The 17,674-nt window shown below is 40.9% G+C and overlaps 1 protein-coding gene across 4 annotated transcripts; it reads left to right on the top strand.

Annotated features, from left to right (window-relative positions):
* Positions 1-1,875: 1,875 nt before the first annotated feature.
* GNG4 (G protein subunit gamma 4) lies at positions 1,876-16,879 on the top strand. Of its 4 annotated transcripts, XM_075146492.1 has the most exons (4): positions 2,370-2,449; positions 2,852-2,895; positions 9,550-9,655; positions 16,717-16,879. In XM_075146492.1, the coding sequence occupies exons 3-4, from the start codon at positions 9,560-9,562 to the stop codon at positions 16,843-16,845; spliced, it is 225 nt and encodes a 74-aa protein (XP_075002593.1). In that variant the 5' UTR covers positions 2,370-2,449; positions 2,852-2,895; positions 9,550-9,559; the 3' UTR covers positions 16,846-16,879. The 4 variants fall into 4 exon arrangements, with proteins under 4 accessions (XP_075002592.1, XP_075002591.1, XP_075002593.1 ...); XM_075146491.1 differs by lacking the exons at positions 2,370-2,449; positions 2,852-2,895 and adding an exon at positions 1,876-1,977; XM_075146490.1 differs by lacking the exon at positions 2,852-2,895 and having other exon boundaries at positions 2,229-2,449.
* Positions 16,880-17,674: the final 795 nt, after the last annotated feature.

Genomic DNA, 17,674 nt, shown 5'->3' with positions numbered 1-17,674 from the left:
CTGCTTGCCTTGAAAAATACCTACTGGAACATTAGTTAAGCTTCTAGAGGTACAGACAGCACTGTTTTCTTTGCTACTGTAGTAAGTTACAAACTACTGACAAATGACCTTGATGCTAGTAAGATGTGGTAGAGATTTACTTGCCAGTACTGCTCTGGAGTGGGGTCATAAAGCCACTGATTCTGCGTCTGGATTTCTGTAATAGGCTGTGCTGTGTATTTCACAATTTGGGCAGGTTACTTTTGAAAGAGGATTAAGAACTATATGCGACTAGTCTGATTACACTCCTATACTATCCTGGGCTACCTAGCAGAAAGTTGTTGAGTGAAAACATGAGCTTGCTCACTGTTTCCAGCTTTGAGCTAGCAATCCCAGAAAAAGTAAAAAACCTGGATTCTCTAACACAATTGAATAAGGCCCATAAAAGCCTTAGGAGCTAGTTCATGTAGATTCAAGGAATAGCATTAAAAGCCTATAGGCCAACTCTGGTAGGAGGCTCCTGGTTGTGGCGGAACACAGGACTTTCTGCAGATTAAAAAGAAAATGTCTATATAATACATGATGAAAATACATTTTTAAAACAATCATTCCCCCCCCTTATATTTTAGTTTAAAGAATAAAATTGTTAGGATCCAGTGGTAAAAACAGTGTAAATCAGTGACAACTGCCTAATTATTTGAACCATCTAGCAAGTGTTCTTTGTCTAATAGCATGTCTGATAAATAGAACCTTTTGTAGAATGACAATGCAATTAAATGAGAATGAAACAGCAGCAGCGTGGGCCGATTAAGTTTCTGATCAGTTTCTGGAACTCTAGTTAAGGTAAGCTTATGAATGTACCTATTTATATTCATTAATGTTTACCTTCTTCCTGCTGCATTTCCTTCTCCCAAGCCACCACCCTAAAAGCCATTGACTCAGTCTTTGACGAGGCTGCCCTTGCTCCAAAGCACCTTTAAAAACGGGGCTCTTCCCTGTTCTCTTTTGTATAGGAAATAAATTTGACTTGGAAATGCTTCTGCTCTATTAAGATAGAATGAGAAAAAGTGCTGATAGTGGGTAAGAGAAAAGGGTGACAAATGTGTGTCTCTCCAGAGGGAGCAGCCACCTTACGGGGGGAACAAAATAAATGAGATTGTGGTGATGGTACTCCTGCAAATGAGTTAATTATTGGGGTAGACAAATTTTTCAGTTAAAAATGTTAATTAGCAGTTTAACTGCCACTGACCTTTATGGTTGACTCTCAAATTTGTAATGGAGAAGTATCTAAAATTCAATTTATAAAGCTGAATCGTTTTATTGACATATTAGCTTTGACAAGGGCAGTCTTAGTGGTCCCTTTTCCACAGTGGTTCTTTTTTTTCACGGTGGGCTTTTTTTTTTTTTTTTTACTTCATCCTTCCTTTGTTCGGCCTGAGGAAGGGACAGACAGTATGGGCTTTTGCCCCAAAAAACTTGTGTTGTACAGGCTTTGCCCGTTCGATGTTTTAGAAATACCTGGATGATTGTTTGATCCCTATCGTCTGCTGGAGTCGGAGGAGTAGGTGGCTACAGCAGCAAAAAGGGGGCGAGCGCTTGCAGGGTTAGCCCCAGCACGCTGCTGACAGGTGCCGCTGCCCGGGGCGGAGGAAGGCAAAGCTGCGAAGGCGGGACAGGACGGCGCGGGGTGCGGAGCCGTGCCTACGCCTCAAGTTTCACTCACGGCTAGGGCCGGCTTCCCGCCCTCTGCTCTGCGGGCGGCTAGCGGCCGCCAGCCGTTAACGGCCGCGCCGGGAGCGCCACTGGCCGAAGGGCGGCGGCCGCGCCGCGGGAGGCGCGAGGGCAGCGGCCGCGCCGCGGGAGGCGCGAGGGCGGCGGCAGCCGTTGGCCGCGGCCGCCTCGCCCCGCCCGTCAGCGCCGGCCGCGCCATGTGCCGCCGCCGGGCACTGAGCCGGGCTGCCAGCAGCCTCCCTGCCTGCCTGCCGCCGCCCCCGCACGGTGAGTGTCCCGGCGGCGCCAAGCGAGACCCCGTCGCTGCGCGGGAGACGGGAGAAGGTGCCGGGTGGGGCGAGGCGGGACGAGGGCAGTTGAACCGGCGTCGGGGGCGCACACCGCAGGGCAGGGTGGGCCGGGGCGGCCCTGGCAGGGGCGGCCCTGGCCGGCGGGCGGGCCGGTAGCGGCACTTAGGCGCCGCTGCGACGCCTCTGGTGTCCTGGGAGACTCGCGGCTGCCTCCGGTCGCCCAGGGCGCGACCCGCGTTCCGCCGCCGGCTGCGCCGCGCCGCCCCGCCCCGCCCGGCAGCCCGGTTGGTCCCGTCGGCTGTTGGTAAACAACGCCGCTGTCAGCCGCCGGTGGCCGCGCGTCGTGGAGTTACCCGATTATCCGCAAAAGTCAGCTTCGGGCTTTGGGTTTCGCCGTTGTTGTCTTCGGGGGGGAGCGTCCTTCTCCGAAAAACCTGCTTTGACCCCAGGTACCCCTTTCCGCGGGCGGTGATCTGGGGTCTGTGCCCAGCGGGCTTATTCGGCTTATTCCTCTTCCTTCAGCTGGCTGGTGTGAAGGCGCAAGAAAGTGGTTGCTTTTCCTGCTGGCTGCTTCGCACTGATGGAGGAATAAATCTTACTGCCCAGCTACTGCTGGCGGTAATTACTAATGTGCGGTGCTGTAAACTGCTGCACAGCAGAACGATTAAGGTAGCGCAGTGAGACAGAAAACTCGGAATAACAACTTGAAAAACGTTTCTGTCCTGCAGGTAATAAAGTGCCAAGCTTCTCGGAGGCGTTTTCTCTACTTTATATGTTACAATTCAGTTCAAATACATTTTAAACAGGATTTAAGTGGAATAATCAAACTTCCCCATATATTTCTTTAGAAGGTCACAACTATCTTTTGAAGTTAGCCGAAGAGGTAAAATACTAGGTAGGTCTCATCTTTCTGTCTCAGACTTTCTGGATCTCTGATGTTTTACTGGACTGTATGTGCACATAACCTGTATGCTGATGATAAATATATTGCATAAAAAGATTGTCCTTGTGAGATGTCACATTGGTTCAGCCATTGTTTCCTTAGATTTTTAAATGTTGAGAAGTGAGATGATATTGTTGGATAAAAGATTTGGGCATGGTGTCACGAATTTTTGGAATTTGATAGTTGGACTGGGTATAGTACCTATGTTAGACGAAAACTGAGCGGTTGAAGTTTGGCTGTTTTGCAGTTAACATGATCAGCAGTTATTTTTGAAGTCACCATATGTATGGAATGAAAATTATATTCTCTCCTTATCGTGAAAAATAGTCTTGCCTTTAATCTAATAATTTCTGCTCGTACTACCAAGCTTCTCCTTAGCGGATGGAATATAAAACTGTAGTAATTTTCTATTATTTCTTTGTGCAGCCATGGGATAGAGAAAGCAAAAGGATTCCTTAGCTTCCCTCTCTGTTTACAGAGCTACGTCAGGTGCAGTAAATCTTGGAGTAAGAACTGAAATAGCAGGGGCAGTTGTTCCTATCCTCTTCGTGCCCTGCAGATGAAGGGGAAATTACCTATGTCGGGTGGATGGTGATGCTAGCTCAGATAGCTAGTGCTCTTAGTGCAGGGGTATTTGTTAAGTTTCTCTTACCTGAATAGCAACTGTAGAACTCTCCTTTTTCCCCCCCTTTTTCCCCCCCTTTTTCCCCCCTTTTTCCCCCCTTTTTCCCCCCTTTTTCCCCCCTTTTCCCCCCTTTTCCCCCCTTTCCCCCCCTTTTCCCCCCTTTCCCCCCCTTTCCCCCCCTTTCCCTCCCCTTTCCCCCCCTTTCCCCCCCTTTCCCCCCCTTTCCCCCCCTTTCCCCCCCTTTCCCTCCCCTTTCCCTCCCCTTTCCCCCCCCTTCCCCCCCCTTTCCCCCCCCTTTCCCCCCCCTTTCCCCCCCCTTTCCCCCCCCTTTCCCCCCCCTTTCCCCCCCTCCCCCCCTTCCCCCACTTCCCCCCCTTCCCCCCCCTTCCCCCCCCTTTCCCCCCCCTTTCCCCCCCCTTCCCCCCCCTTCCCCCCCCCTTTCCCCCCCCTTTCCCCCCCTTTTTTCTCCCTTTCCCCCCCTTTTCCCCCCTTTTTTTCTCTTTTTTTTTCCTTCCCCTGAAATTCCTTTGATATGCCAGTTTGGCATCAAACAGCTGTGAGGCTGTAAATTTTGCTGTTTGTATTCCTGGCATGTTTGCAATGTTTGGATGCAGTTTTTTGGATAAAGAAATGTGGGGATCTTTCTGCAATTTAGAATGTGATTTGCAGGTCATTATTCCGGGATGATTCCTGGTAATGTCATTGGGACTTAGTTGCGTGATTCGATTAATTTTTCTATTGCTCTGCGTGGTCCAGGAAGTACAGAGCTTGTGTGGAAGATGTTCTTCAGAGTCATGAACCCCAGGTTCTCTAATCTAGTAATTTCCGGTCCATCACTGTAGACTGCTGAAGGAAAATAGAAGGTAAGAATTGGGTTTAGGGCTTTTTAGATTGAATTCTACAGGTCACTCTTTTGGTATGGCGTTTTAAGGTTGTACTTGGAAGTGGAGAGGGGAAAATTTGCAGTGCAGCTTTTCATCTCTGTTGCTTGCAGAAATCCGTATGGAAGAGCTTGAAAATTATGTTTTGCTTCTATGTTACTCAAATTTTCAGACTTTTTCTGCATTTTACTAACAACTATTTATAAAGCTTAGTAAATGTAGGTTGCGCTCCTTACCCCTATGCAAGGTCAAGCTGTACCTGCAAATATTTATGCAACTTCCTGGGTTATCATAAGATAAGTTGGCCTTTGAAGTGCTGTTGGGTACAATCTAATCTATTCTAAAAACAAATAAAGAAAAGTTGTTCTTCACGAGCATTTTTATGAGCCCTGGGGATGAAGATCCTTGGCACAAATGAATTAACTGCACCCAGAAAAAGGATGAAGTTCATGTGAGGTAAAAAGCCCCAAAACCCCAGAAAATTCAGCTGGCTGGGAGGATGTCGCTACACAGCTTTCAGAAGCAATGCTTTACGAAACGGCTGGCTAGCGTGGTGTGCCAGTCAGCAGAAACTACTTGGCTGAAAAAGGCCGAGTAGCTGCTGTCACTGTTCTTTGTTAACGCGATCAGTGTACCCCTTAAAGAAAAGAGTCACAGGGACTAGATTAATGAGCTCAGTGCGCTGCATAAAAATATACTGGATAAATGAGCTGCTATACAATCTAGGTCCTCTGGCATGCATCAGTAACATGTAGACGGCATGTAGTCTGATCACTAACGTAGTTACTGTAACTACGGTGATTATCAGGACCTGTGTACGTGTGTATCAATCTAACTTAATAGGGGGCTGCTGGAAAAACAACTAGGAATGAACATTAGCAAACCCAGCTGAGTAAATTCAAGGCTTTTTAGGTAATTTAAAAGATGGGGAGAAGTTACTCCTTTTGAGCATCAGAAGAAGCGTGGCCAGCAGGTCGAGGGAGGTGATTCTGCCCCTCTACTCTGCTCTGGTGAGACCCCACCTGCAGTACTGCGTCCAGCTCTGGAGCCCTCAGCACGGGAAAGACATGGACCTGTTGGAGCAGGTCCAGAGGAGGGCCACAAAAATGATCGGCGGGATGGAACGCCTCTCCTTTGAAGAAAGGCTGAGAGAGTTGGGGGTGTTCAGCGTGGAGAAGCGAAGGCTTCGGGGAGACCTTATTGCAGCCTTTCAGTACTGAAAGGGGGCTTATGAGAAAGATGGGGACAAACTTTTTAGCAGGGCCTGTTGTGACAGGACAAGGGGGAATGGCTTTAAACTAAAAGAGGGTAGATTTAGACTAAATAAAAGGAAGAAATTTTTTACAGTGAGGGTGGTGAAATGGTGGAACAGGTTGCCCAGAGAGTTGGTAGATGCCCCATCCCTGGAAATGTTCAAAGTCAGGTTGGACGGGGCTCTGAGCAACCTGACCTAGTTGAAGATGTCCCTGCCCATGGCAGGAGAGTTGGACTAGATGACCTTTAACGGTCCCTTCCAACCCAAACTATTCTATGATTCTATGATCCTGTAGGCTGCCCCCCAGACACGATACAAAGCTTATTGTGCCACCCCGGGGGTCTAAAGGCCTCAAGAATACTTGACTGTTTAAAGGAGCTGTCTTAGGAGAGAGGGTCGGAGCCGTTTGTCAGGCTGCAGTCTCAAAGGAAACACCAAGAGAGATCCCAAAAGAGGGTGTTTGAAGGAGGAGGCTTCCTCATGTTCCAGGGCATGGTCGTTCAGGGAGAGGGTGTGTAATACCCTCTCTTGTTATTAAAATTTCTTTTCTCTCCAGAGCTTTATTTCTAAGTAACAATATTATTTCATTAAAGAATATTAAGCTTAAGGTTATTAAAGAATATAATATGTCCTAAGGAGAGCAGAACCAGATCTCAGCCAAAGCTTTGTCTGCAAAGAGGACCAGTTCAGTGCATCCTGGTTTGAAAGTGAGTACAATTCTCAGTGTCAGCATCACTTCATATGTAATAGGGCCTTAACTGATGCACAAATATGTACTGTATCTGCAGAGAGTGAGAGAAGGCAGAGGTATATGTAGCTTGGTAAGTGAAATGTGAAACAGGAGAAATCCGTCTTACAAAGTTCTGGAACCGGAACTGTCTGTATGAAAAAAAGAGATTAGATACTTAAATGGATGATAAGCACTTCCAGTAAGACAGTAGTTAAATATTTAAGTGCATGTAAAGGCCAGGGTAGGAGCAGGATTTGGAACAGAACAAGTGTTAGTGCTTAGAGCATAAACAAACCTCTTAACTCAGGATAAGTGGAAATTTTCTCCAGTGGCTGAAACTGCCAGGCTTTTTTCTTTTTTAAAGTTCTTTTTATGAAGCCTCTTATTCTGATTGTTTTCTAATATCATGAAATAGTTTACCAGAGAAGATACGTATTTTCTTTTTCAAATTTTTCCTCATTTGTTGTTTCAGAATATAGGTAAGGGCATATTATGTTTCTGGCATTGTTTTGGAAACATGGTTTGGATTTTTTAAAACATTTTTGTGCCTAATAGCCTTTTCAAAATTCCATTATGGTCTTAACTCAATCGCTTATTCAGTAGATACTTAAAAACTAGCTGGAAGTACTAGAAACAGTGTTCTCGCCAACTTTGATGCAGCCAGTGACGGTTCAAATTGTCTAGCTGTAATGTTTATAACTTTTACAGTTTGAGTGAATGAATTGCCAGAAAAGCTTGGGAGATCTGGAATTCTCTGGACTATTCATGGAGTTTCAGTTGCTTAATTCAGTTTAATTTAAATGGATTATTCAAAATTAAATTTCTGATTTGCCTCTGGACTTGGGCTGTGGCAAATGTAGAAACGGCTCTGTGACTTCATTTAGCTTTGACTTTTTTGGCTCTGTGGTCATTAGTAGTCTAGCTGTGGCGACGATAACAAAATTTGAATGATTCATACTTGTGGGGCTATCATTTTGTAAACAAAGATAAATGTGTTTATTCTTATCTTTATGGATAGGTCAAGACTTAGAAGCTAGGGGGTTGAGTTGAACAAAAAGTCCAGAGATGAGCTGTAATTCAGAACCTTTTGCTGTTGTGAATGTCTCGTATCCTTTCCGCTTGTCCACTGCAAGTCAAAACACATCTGAAAATTGTTTGGAGGCTATTGCTGATTGTGGGGTTTTGTACCGTACATGGCATTTTATGGCAAAGCCAGTTCTCCACATGTATTTAATCCTGTGCCTTGTGAGGAATATGCGTTAAAAGATTGTAAACAAAGACCAAGACCAAAAAAAAAAAAAGCTACTGTGTTCTGACATGATTTTAGTTCGTCAGAATGCACGCAAGGGGGAAACTTTTGTTCCGTTCAAATGACACACACGTGTACAGAAAACCTGTTCTTTGTCTTGGCATATATTAAAGCTTTTGTTTTATTTGGCCCAATTAATATATTTTAAGGTAGCATTTCCCCTGCCTAGTCTTACACAAGTGCTGAAAAAGATTGTTTTGCTGCTTCAAATTAGTGTTGAGCATTCCACCATCCCATTTTACAGCACAGGTTACTGATTTTAGAAAGGAGAAGAAACATCTATCTTTGCCTTGTCTTTGAACATCTGTGTTTTGTGAAATCAAAGCAGTTAAAAAGTTATTCCTCCATTCTTTTTGTGCTCTGGATTGTGTATTTCTATTGACTCTAACATGCTTAAGACATTGTATATACAATTTTTTTTTACAAGAGCATTTTCTGTGTCCTACTTTATTTCCTGTTTGTACCTCATACCCCAGTGACTGGATCAGGTAAACTACTGAGGTTCAAGAAGGGAAATTTGTGTAGTTCTAGGTGTTCACTTCTTGTCCAGAAATAAGCTGGAAGTATTCATTTTGAAAGACCTGAGCCTGAAACTCTTTTGGCAGCAATACAAAATGCCTCCGTTTGTGTGTTTTCTCCTGTGTCCCATGTGCTTCTCACACCCTGTGTCCTTTGCATTGCCTAACTTTGTGTTGGTTTCTAACACTTGGTGCTAGACTGAACTTGCCTTGGGTGGCACTTGCGGCATACCATATATACAGGACCATAGGCGAGTGTTTTGACTGATTGAAACCTCAGCATCTAGTCTTACTAGGTAGTATAACTAGTGCAGGAGCTGTCTAGGTTGTCTGTATCCTATCTTATCTTTCTTGCCATGTGGGCTTAGCCCAACTACCAGCGGCTCTAAAACAGTAACTGTTACTTGTGCTGGACCAGCGCTGCATAATGGTGTGAGCGCGAGGTCTCCTAACACGCAGACCGCCTAGGGCATATATGTTGTAAGTTTATTCAAGGTTCGAATGTAGTCATCTTGACTAATCTGGCAACAATGCTGAGGACTGCATGATAATGAGTTGGCTTATCCTCAAGCTCTCAGGGAGTAGCAGTGCAAGAAAACTAAACGCTGACATACCTTAATCAGATGTCCCTTCCCATGACCTGCAGATCTCTTAAAAAATGATGCATTCTTATACTGTATAGTATACTGTACTGGTTTTTAGTCATCTTTAGACTTCACTGGGGATGTGTAAGCAAAAAGTGGGAAACCACTGCATTACTTCTTAATCTGCTACTTCATTTCTAAACTCCTTAAATCTATAGTCAGAATTTTGACTCGTTCTCTTTCTTAAAACTTCTCTCTCTCTGATGCTTGGTGAGAGCAGTGTGGCATTCATTTCCATTGTGCACATTTCTGAACTGGTTTTCATGTTACTAGGTGTAACTGGGGTATGGAGCCAAACTGCGTAATGGCTGCAAGGTCTGTTTGTGAACAGCTGTTCTGTGTTGGCAATCTGAACCAGGGCAACCATTTCTACATTGAAATGATGGCCATGTACTCTGCATTGGTATGTTGTTTGCAGAATTCAGAGTGAATACTGGCAGTTGAGGACGCAAATATGTAATGCAATAAGGTGCTATTGAACAAGGGAACAGAAATAAATGGTGTCTGGGTTGTATTTGTGGCCTACAGCCTGGCAGTGTCAATGTGGTGGGCAAGGGTTGGTTAGATTTCAGATAACTGTCTTCTCACTAATTGCTGTATTTGCTACCTGTACTTTTAAATTGTCTCAACTTTGTCTCTTCTAGGAAAAACAAAATGAAGGAACTAGTGTCAAATAGTACAACCAATATATCTCAAGCCAGAAAAGCTGTGGAGCAATTAAAAATGGAAGCATACATGGATAGGATGAAGGTAAACTTAGACTTATTGTTGATATTTTGAATTCACTCACTACTTTGTGGTACAGCCTCCCTTTAGTATTGCAGAAAGACTCGATCAGCTGAAATCAAAATTCTGAGCTATAAAACAGTATTCGGTACTGTGACTTAGTTATGTACCAATTGCTTGGCTCTAGCGAAGCGATTTTCAAAGACTGGCTTCTAGTCTGCTTCTGTATGAGTGCCTTTTACATCTGTCAAAAGTGGTATTTTGTGAAATATTTAAAATCAGCTGGCAGATGCACAGGTGCTCTTCTTTGTCACCTGTAGCTGAATGTAAGTGCAGCTCAGGTTTCTTGGTGGTAGGGTAAGCTGTCCTTTAAGAACTGGAATAAGTCTTTAAGATATTGCAATACTTTTGAATAATGATGAGACGAACTGAATTGCTTTGCTTTGTTTTGTTTTAGCACAGACGTCATTGCACAAAAAATATGTATGATTGCAATGTTCAGTTATGATTCTTCACACTCGATAGCCTGTTGTATGTGAAGATTTGGTTTTATCATGCCTCTAAATGTATGTAGATTAAATGTTTTAACTAAAGACACTATTAAACAGACGTTCTCAACATTTTTAACCAGAAAAGCCTGTGGAATTATTCTTCCCTGTCATTCTGCCTTCTACTAGGCTAAAATTTTGTGAATAAATCAAACACCTAAAAACTAATAATGTCACAGAAAGTTTTAAGAAAGCAATGCTCATCTCTTTTGCGCGCTCTCTCTCTCTGCCTCTGAAAACAGAGAATAATTATTTGGATGAAAAATCCAGCCTCTACAAGTAAGAAGAGTTTAGAGATGGAAAGACTAGAAAAAGGAATGCATTTAAATAATTAGTTTTTCTGCACACAACTGTAACTGAGTTGTTACAAACTGTAACTGTTTGTAACTGGGATTACAAACTCAGTAAGGTAGTTGAGAAATGTTGTACATTAAATTCTTCATGTAGTCTTAACTCTGTTTGTCCCTCCATCCTGTGTGCTGAAATCCTGCATGTAGTCAGCATGGGGGCAGTAGTATATAATTACGATTTTAAAATAGTATCAGATCATAAACTCACTAATTAGAAAGATAGTATTTATAATTCAGAAATATTAGTGCAATTCACATGAGTAGTCAATCTTGCTTATATGAATATATAAATTTCAGTTGCTCCATTTTGTTGCAGTTTATAGCAATGTCTTGTAAGACCATTGAATTTGCAAAACTATAGTTTCTATCTTGTATAGTGTCTTGACAAATTCGTCACGTAATAGATACCTGTTCACGGGGACAGGTATTTCTATTTCCTTCAGTAAGGGAAGGTCTGCCTTTTCAGTGTTCAGTGGGGTTGGTCCCCCGATTCAGGTCATATTGCAGCTGCATGAACAACAGAACTGACAAGAAGCAGCAGGTATGCATGAGCAGCACAGGAAAGGGTTGGAAAAATATGGCCCAGTTTATTGGAATTTGAAATTGTTGATACTTAGTAGATTGTCTTAAACTTGCTTTTATAGAATCAGTGATAACTGTCACATACCACATCATTAGCTGAGTTAGGCAGATAGCTTCATTAGTTAGATCTATAAAGTTCTTAATTACATATGTAAGAAAGACATAGGTTATTTTTACAGTTAGTTTAATTAAAAAGAACACAGTTATTAGCAACTGTAGCAGACCCAAAAAACAGATAGCTGGAAAGTGCAATTATTTCACCTTTCAAAATAGCTTGGGACCAAAAAGGCACCAAAGAAAATCTCATGTGTTTCAGTATTCTCAAGGTTTCTGTATTAACATAAACCATATATGATTTGCAAAAGGTTGATGTCTTAATTTCTAGTTTTCTTTGAACAATTATATGAGGGATTGTGAGAAGAGATTGGTTGGCTTTTTATTCCCTCAAGATCTGCTTTGCCTTTTCATCTTGGAAACAGTTAAGTGTGTGTTCCAGCATAGCCAGATTTTACTGAGAGATTTTTCCAGTGGTTTCAACAGGAGATTTTGAGTTCCCAAATCATAACTGTAAAGGTAGAGAAATGAACTTACTTCCTTTTTTTCTGGTGTTTTGCATCTGCTTCAACTAGTTAGACATTTAACAAAAGATCAGTGCTTTCCAAATAATTTAATTAAACACTGTTTAGCAAGTAGCTATAACCAAGTGGTTATTCCCATAATAAACAAGACCACATTGTTAGCATTAAAAAGGAAATTTATAAGGTGCCCGCATTATTGACTAGGGAAATCAGAAGTTCCAGCTCATTTTTCTACGACAAAGGCATTTTGTTTTCCGTGCATAGTAGCTGCTGTAACCAGCAAGAGTTAGGTCTGCTCAATTAAAATCTTGTAGTTAGAAGTATGTTGATAGTTGCCCATTCCCTGCTATGTCCTGGATTTTTCAACTGATTTAAAAATCAAGTCCTATAACCAGTCAGAGCAGCAAGCAATGCAGTGTTTTGAGGTTCCACGAAGACAACTCGCTGTTGAGGTGTGGAAGAAACAGGACAACTTAAAAGGGGAGGATGAAATTGTTGGTGTGTTGATCGGTAGCTGGAAGGAGTATTACTGTGGCGGGTTTTTGTAAACCGTAAGAATCCCGGAAGGTTAATAAATTGAACCTGTCTTCTTCCCGCAGAAGGAACAGCTAGAATTATAATGGAGAAGTCGGTAGAAAGCAGGAGGTGCAGATTTCAAGCTAGGAAACCTCAAATGAAATCAGATGAACAGTGGCCTCATGACTAGTAGAATAATGCGTCTTCCAAAGATGCTAGCAGTAAAGTTGAGAAAGCGAAGATAATATTGGTTCTTTATCACAGTTGTCCCCAGAATAAAGCACTATTTAATCTTCTCTTTGCAAGCAGAAAAGCAAGAAGGAACGCTCTGACATTTAGGAATCGTGGTGTATCAGTTCTTATTCCATTTTCTTTTTTCTTAAGAAGGTAGAAAATATTCCTAACTGGTTCTGAATAGTGTTGGGAGATAAGCAGTGGGATTGCCAATAAATGTGTGTGAATCTCTTTGTTTTAGATGTAAAGGATAAGCAGAGTGGGTGTCATAGCAAGGATGGTAATTAGTCACAATCCATGACAAGACAGATGACATAGTAATTGCAGCATTTTGCCCTGTCATTGAAGCTTATAATTATTAGTGCAGCTAACAGGATTATATTCTAACTTTGGCTGTTTTTATCACCTCTGTTATTCTGAAATATAATGGTAAAATTCCACAGTCCTCCTGAGACTAATTCTTTAAAGCACCGGGGTTGAGTATTTTGTTGTTTTTTTTTCATTTTGGTAATTTGACAACCAGATGTATTTTTCACTACACAGAATAAAAATAATTGTATAAAATGTGAGATTGGTGTGATACGTATATACTCCATCCCCTCTATCTATGCACTTTAAAAGATTAAGAAAATTGAAATGTTAACTTTCTGTTAGAATTAATCAATCAAACTCCAGTCTGATTTTATTCTTTAGCCACTTCTGCAATATGTATAAATTACTTTGAATATGCAGACCGAGCTGTATTGCATAGGAGAGCTGAAATGATAAATGTGTTAATGTCATTTGAATATTCAAATTACATGTGTTTATTTTAATTCTTGATAAATGCTATTTTGAAACTGTCCAGCAGCATTCAGCTACAAATAAACCTGAAGGTGAATAAAAGCTATGATAGAGTGGCCTTCATTTAACTCCCTCCATGACAAACAGGATGATCAGCACGTTCTTTTGTATAGTAACAAACCACAGTATTGGCCATTAGGCAACCTTTGCATGCTGACATAGGCTAAAGCAGCAGTCTCTGCTGTAGCCCTAATGCGACGCTCAATGCAGAGGTCTTCCGCCACTGTTGTTCTGAATAATAGCACTGAGCAGGAAACTTGCTGGAGGCAACATTGTATTTTGCTCTTTTTTTGGCCACAGTTCTGACTTTGCCAACTCTGCTCACAGCCACAGGAACCAATGTTTTCATTGCTCCTGGAATGTGATCAGCTAACTTAACTCCCCTTAGTAAATAGTCATCATTCCACTGCACAAGCCTGCGCTACTCCAGTTTAAGTGAAGAAATGGCCATAATTCAATTTATAACCACTGTAATCCCAATGGGAGGCTTTCTCCTCCCTGAACCTTTTATTTTTTTAAAGGATGAATATACATGGCCTGGGAAGTTTAGTTAGTGACAACATGCTGAAATGTGATCAAGTTCCTCAGCTCCTTGTTGCAGGTTTGTTTTCTACTAAATTGTACTATGTATTATGGTTTGTCTAAAAGCAAACTAATTTGTGAATTAAACACTGTGACATTGAATAAAGTGCTTGCTCTGCTTCATGATGTTTGGCATTCCTACCAGCACATTAGAGGACAACTTAGATAAAAAAATTTATATTGTGCTTTTGCTAGCGAAAATCCTTTTTGTTATATGATGTCAAAGCACAGTAACACGTAGAGAAAGAATTAGAAAATTATATTACTGAGTTTATTGCTTCTAAGAACGATGACTGAAATTGTACTTCTCTTGCGTTGAACAAAAAGCAATATACTCAAGCTGATGCCACTTACCCGTAAGTGGAACAAACAAGATAGTTACGGGAAGGTCAGTCTGTTGAAGTCCAGCATTGGTTCTTTGCTCCTGTAGGGTCAATCTACTTAAAAAGATTGTTGGTTTCATTAATAAAATAATTTATTCAGTAGCTTAATAATTGAAGCTGAAATGTACCGGGCATCTCTAATAAACCCTGTCTCTGGGACCCAGAGAATTAGACTAGCTCTCCGTTAGGTTTTATGGCAGTAACATTTACTACGACATAGCACTGAAAATGTCATTGAGCTTTTTGTGGGCACCTGTGGCTCTGAGTTTGACTTGCTCTGTTTGAATGCAAGAGTTCAGGACCAGCTAATAAATTAATTAGAGCATAGAACTGCCTTAATTTGAGACATGCAGCTGAGCTTGAAGGACGATAGAAAAGTGGAAATGTGTACGTTAAATAATTATGAATGTACTGGTGATTGTCATTACTTTAAAATACTTCTCCAAAATGCTGTGGTGGTACATTCCTCTTAACATTACTGGAAACATGCTAACCTCTTCTTTAGTGGATGCATTCTATGCTAGTTTATACTTTGCTGAGGTACAGCATAGGTCATTAGCAAAGAAAAGTATGTTTGCTGTCTTCTGATCTTTCTTGGGCTTGACGGGAATTTTCATAGTCCATCTACATTGTGCCTCTCTTTGGAGAATCTGCTTTTTAAAAATTCATAAGTGAATTTAAATGGAAATTGGGAATATGGTAGGATTCCTAAGGTTTCTGTTTGGCCATTACAGTTCTACCTCCCTAGTTTAGACAGTGCCCTCACACCGTAAGCCTCATTCTTTTGTCATTGCTTAGCAGGTAGCTAAGTGAAGTATGTCTGAAAATAATTACAGTCCTTTCTTTGTACTTGAAGTCTATCATTTTCCACACATTTTTGTTTGACCTGCTTCTCTTTTGAGAAGCACTGGTCCTTCTGAATATCTCTGCTGATTTGCTCAGTTTAGTGCTCAGTCTTCTGCTTTGCATTGACCCAGCAATCTGTTGTTCACATGTAGTGTCCCTGCCCACCCTTTTGTCTTACAGGCAAATTCAAAGGCAAACTAATTTTAAGTAACCTAAACACCCTTGCTTCCTCTGCTAGGAGGATGGTCTATACTGGGATGCCAACCATAGGTATTTTATGGGTTTGAGCATTCTACAAAGGCATGTTTTAGTGGATATTTAAATAATAAGTAGTCAGTTATTTTCTTCCAGAAGCTGATGTAAATTTCATGCGAATCCTGATCCAGCACCCATTGACTTCATAGGTCTAATCTGAAGCCTACTACAGGCTGGACTTGTGCCAAAGCAAGCAGGGTGTGGGGAAGCTAAAGCTAACAGTGATGACACATCTGCTAGAAAAATACCAGAAATCTGATTTGTTTTTCCTCTTCACTATAGTTGTGCAAACATGCTGACCTCAGTGTTTGGCTTGGGAGAAGCTGTCATGGTGCTCAGAGAAAAGGCTTTTTTGTAAAGACTTCCTATCTCATTTTCTCAACTCTATCATAATATTGAAAACACAATAATTAAACAAAGCAGAGAGATACAGATAGTTGTAAATATCTTGCTAACTGAACAGAACAAAAATATTGGGTATATACATTCTAAATTCTTGAAAAAATAAATGAGTCAAAGTGGCCTAATGTCACCAATATTCTTATGGCACAAAGCTGATTTCAGCTACAGCTGAAATGGTTTAATACTTCATTTTTCATTTAATGCAAAATATCTTCTATGCCAAGACACTAACATTTCTGTAGGACTTTTCGGTAAGCATAAACCAGCGTTCTGAATTTGGAGACTTTAGAATTGCTCGTTTTAGAAGTATAAAAATATTAAGATAAAAATATTAAGGTAATGCTCAAGTTTAATGCTATGAATAAAGTACTAATAATAACTTACTAAGCAGAAGATATTAGTCTGACTTCATTGAAAAGAGCAATATTTAGCTTAAATGAGAGCTATGACACATGATGATCAAGTTTTGCTCTTGATTTATTATTTCTTTTTAATTCCACGGTCATGTGCCTAAAGAACTTTTTGTCTGTTTCTTTGTTTGTTTGCATTCAGAGGAGCAAAGGGTAGAGAGAGTGTTTGTGGAAGAGCTTACAACCTTGCTGCTCTAATGACTGGGAATAAGAGCTGAAGCAGACAGCCTCTACAGAAACATACGCTTCAAGGAGAATCCCTATTGCATATGGGTCATTAGCATATACATGTTCTAATGAGTGTATGCTCCTGACCTTCTTCTGATGGAGAGGCATGGCTGAACACAAATGTCACTATGTTAAATAAAATTTATGTAAGGATTATTAGGCCTACTAAGAGCAAATTCAGAGTTGTGGTCTCTAGTAATTTAAAGGATAAACCAATCTACTCCTGTTTTATGATAGCCTCCATTATCATATGTTATATGAAGAATATTTATGCAATGCTGATTGATTCAGAATTGTGTTACAGTAGTTGTCTCTTCTTTTCTCTTAGGTATCCAAGGCTGCAGCAGATTTACTGGCATATTGTGATGCTCATATTGGAGAAGATCCCCTTATTATTCCAGTGCCTGCATCTGAAAATCCCTTTAGAGAGAAGAAACTCTTTTGTACTATCCTTTGAGTCAGTTTTCCATTAAAAATGTCTTCTGCTACAATTTGGTATCAGTGTTGCATGCTTTTAGTTTTAGAATTTTTTTCTTCAGCTATTGATACTTAGCCTATAACTACAATATTTTTAGAAGGTAGTTACCAGCATTTTCTGGTAAAAAATAAGATTTTTTAAAAAATTCTAAAAAATTCAAGGTAATCCTTATCTTTCAGACCAATGTACAAGTTTAATTTCAGTTCTTCATAATGGTTCTTTTGGTCTTAACGGAAGTATTGAGTACAGTATCAAATTGTAGATATCTTTGCCAGTCAGATTTTTTCTGAGACCTAAATGAGTCATACCGATTCTGAAGCTATTTTTTACATTCTTACTTTCTTTGGAAGGTGAATTTAATTCATTTGCCTTTACAAATGTATATCTAAAAAGAGTAGTGTGACCTTTCCTGAAGTAGCACTATTTAGGAAGAAATGCCAGTGATTTACGATGTTTGGAACGATCAGTCTTATACAGTAAGTGGTGTTTATAAATATGTTTTGTGAAGACTGTAATCAACTTGACTGCAAAAACAATCTTAGTAAAGCAACATTGTAACTACAACCAAAATGAAGATGTATAGTTACACACCAGGACTGCACCAATAAAACTGTAGAAGAACGTTGCTGCTTGTGTCTTATTTTGAATGATAATGATTTAAATTATTTTAGAAAGTAAACTGAACTGTAATATATCAGCTGTTCCTGAGGGTCTTCGTTGAGGGTGTAAATCTGCCCTGATCACTACAGGGCGGGGGGTTACATTTTCTAAGCAGCTCTATACATGCTTTTGCCCATGAGAGCAAGAC

The sequence above is a fragment of the Calonectris borealis genome, chromosome 3, assembly GCF_964195595.1.
Source record: "Calonectris borealis chromosome 3, bCalBor7.hap1.2, whole genome shotgun sequence".
Taxonomy (NCBI): Eukaryota; Metazoa; Chordata; class Aves; order Procellariiformes; family Procellariidae; genus Calonectris; species Calonectris borealis.
Note: the sequence above shows the minus strand (reverse complement) of the source record. Positions and strands in the feature narration are given on the sequence as shown.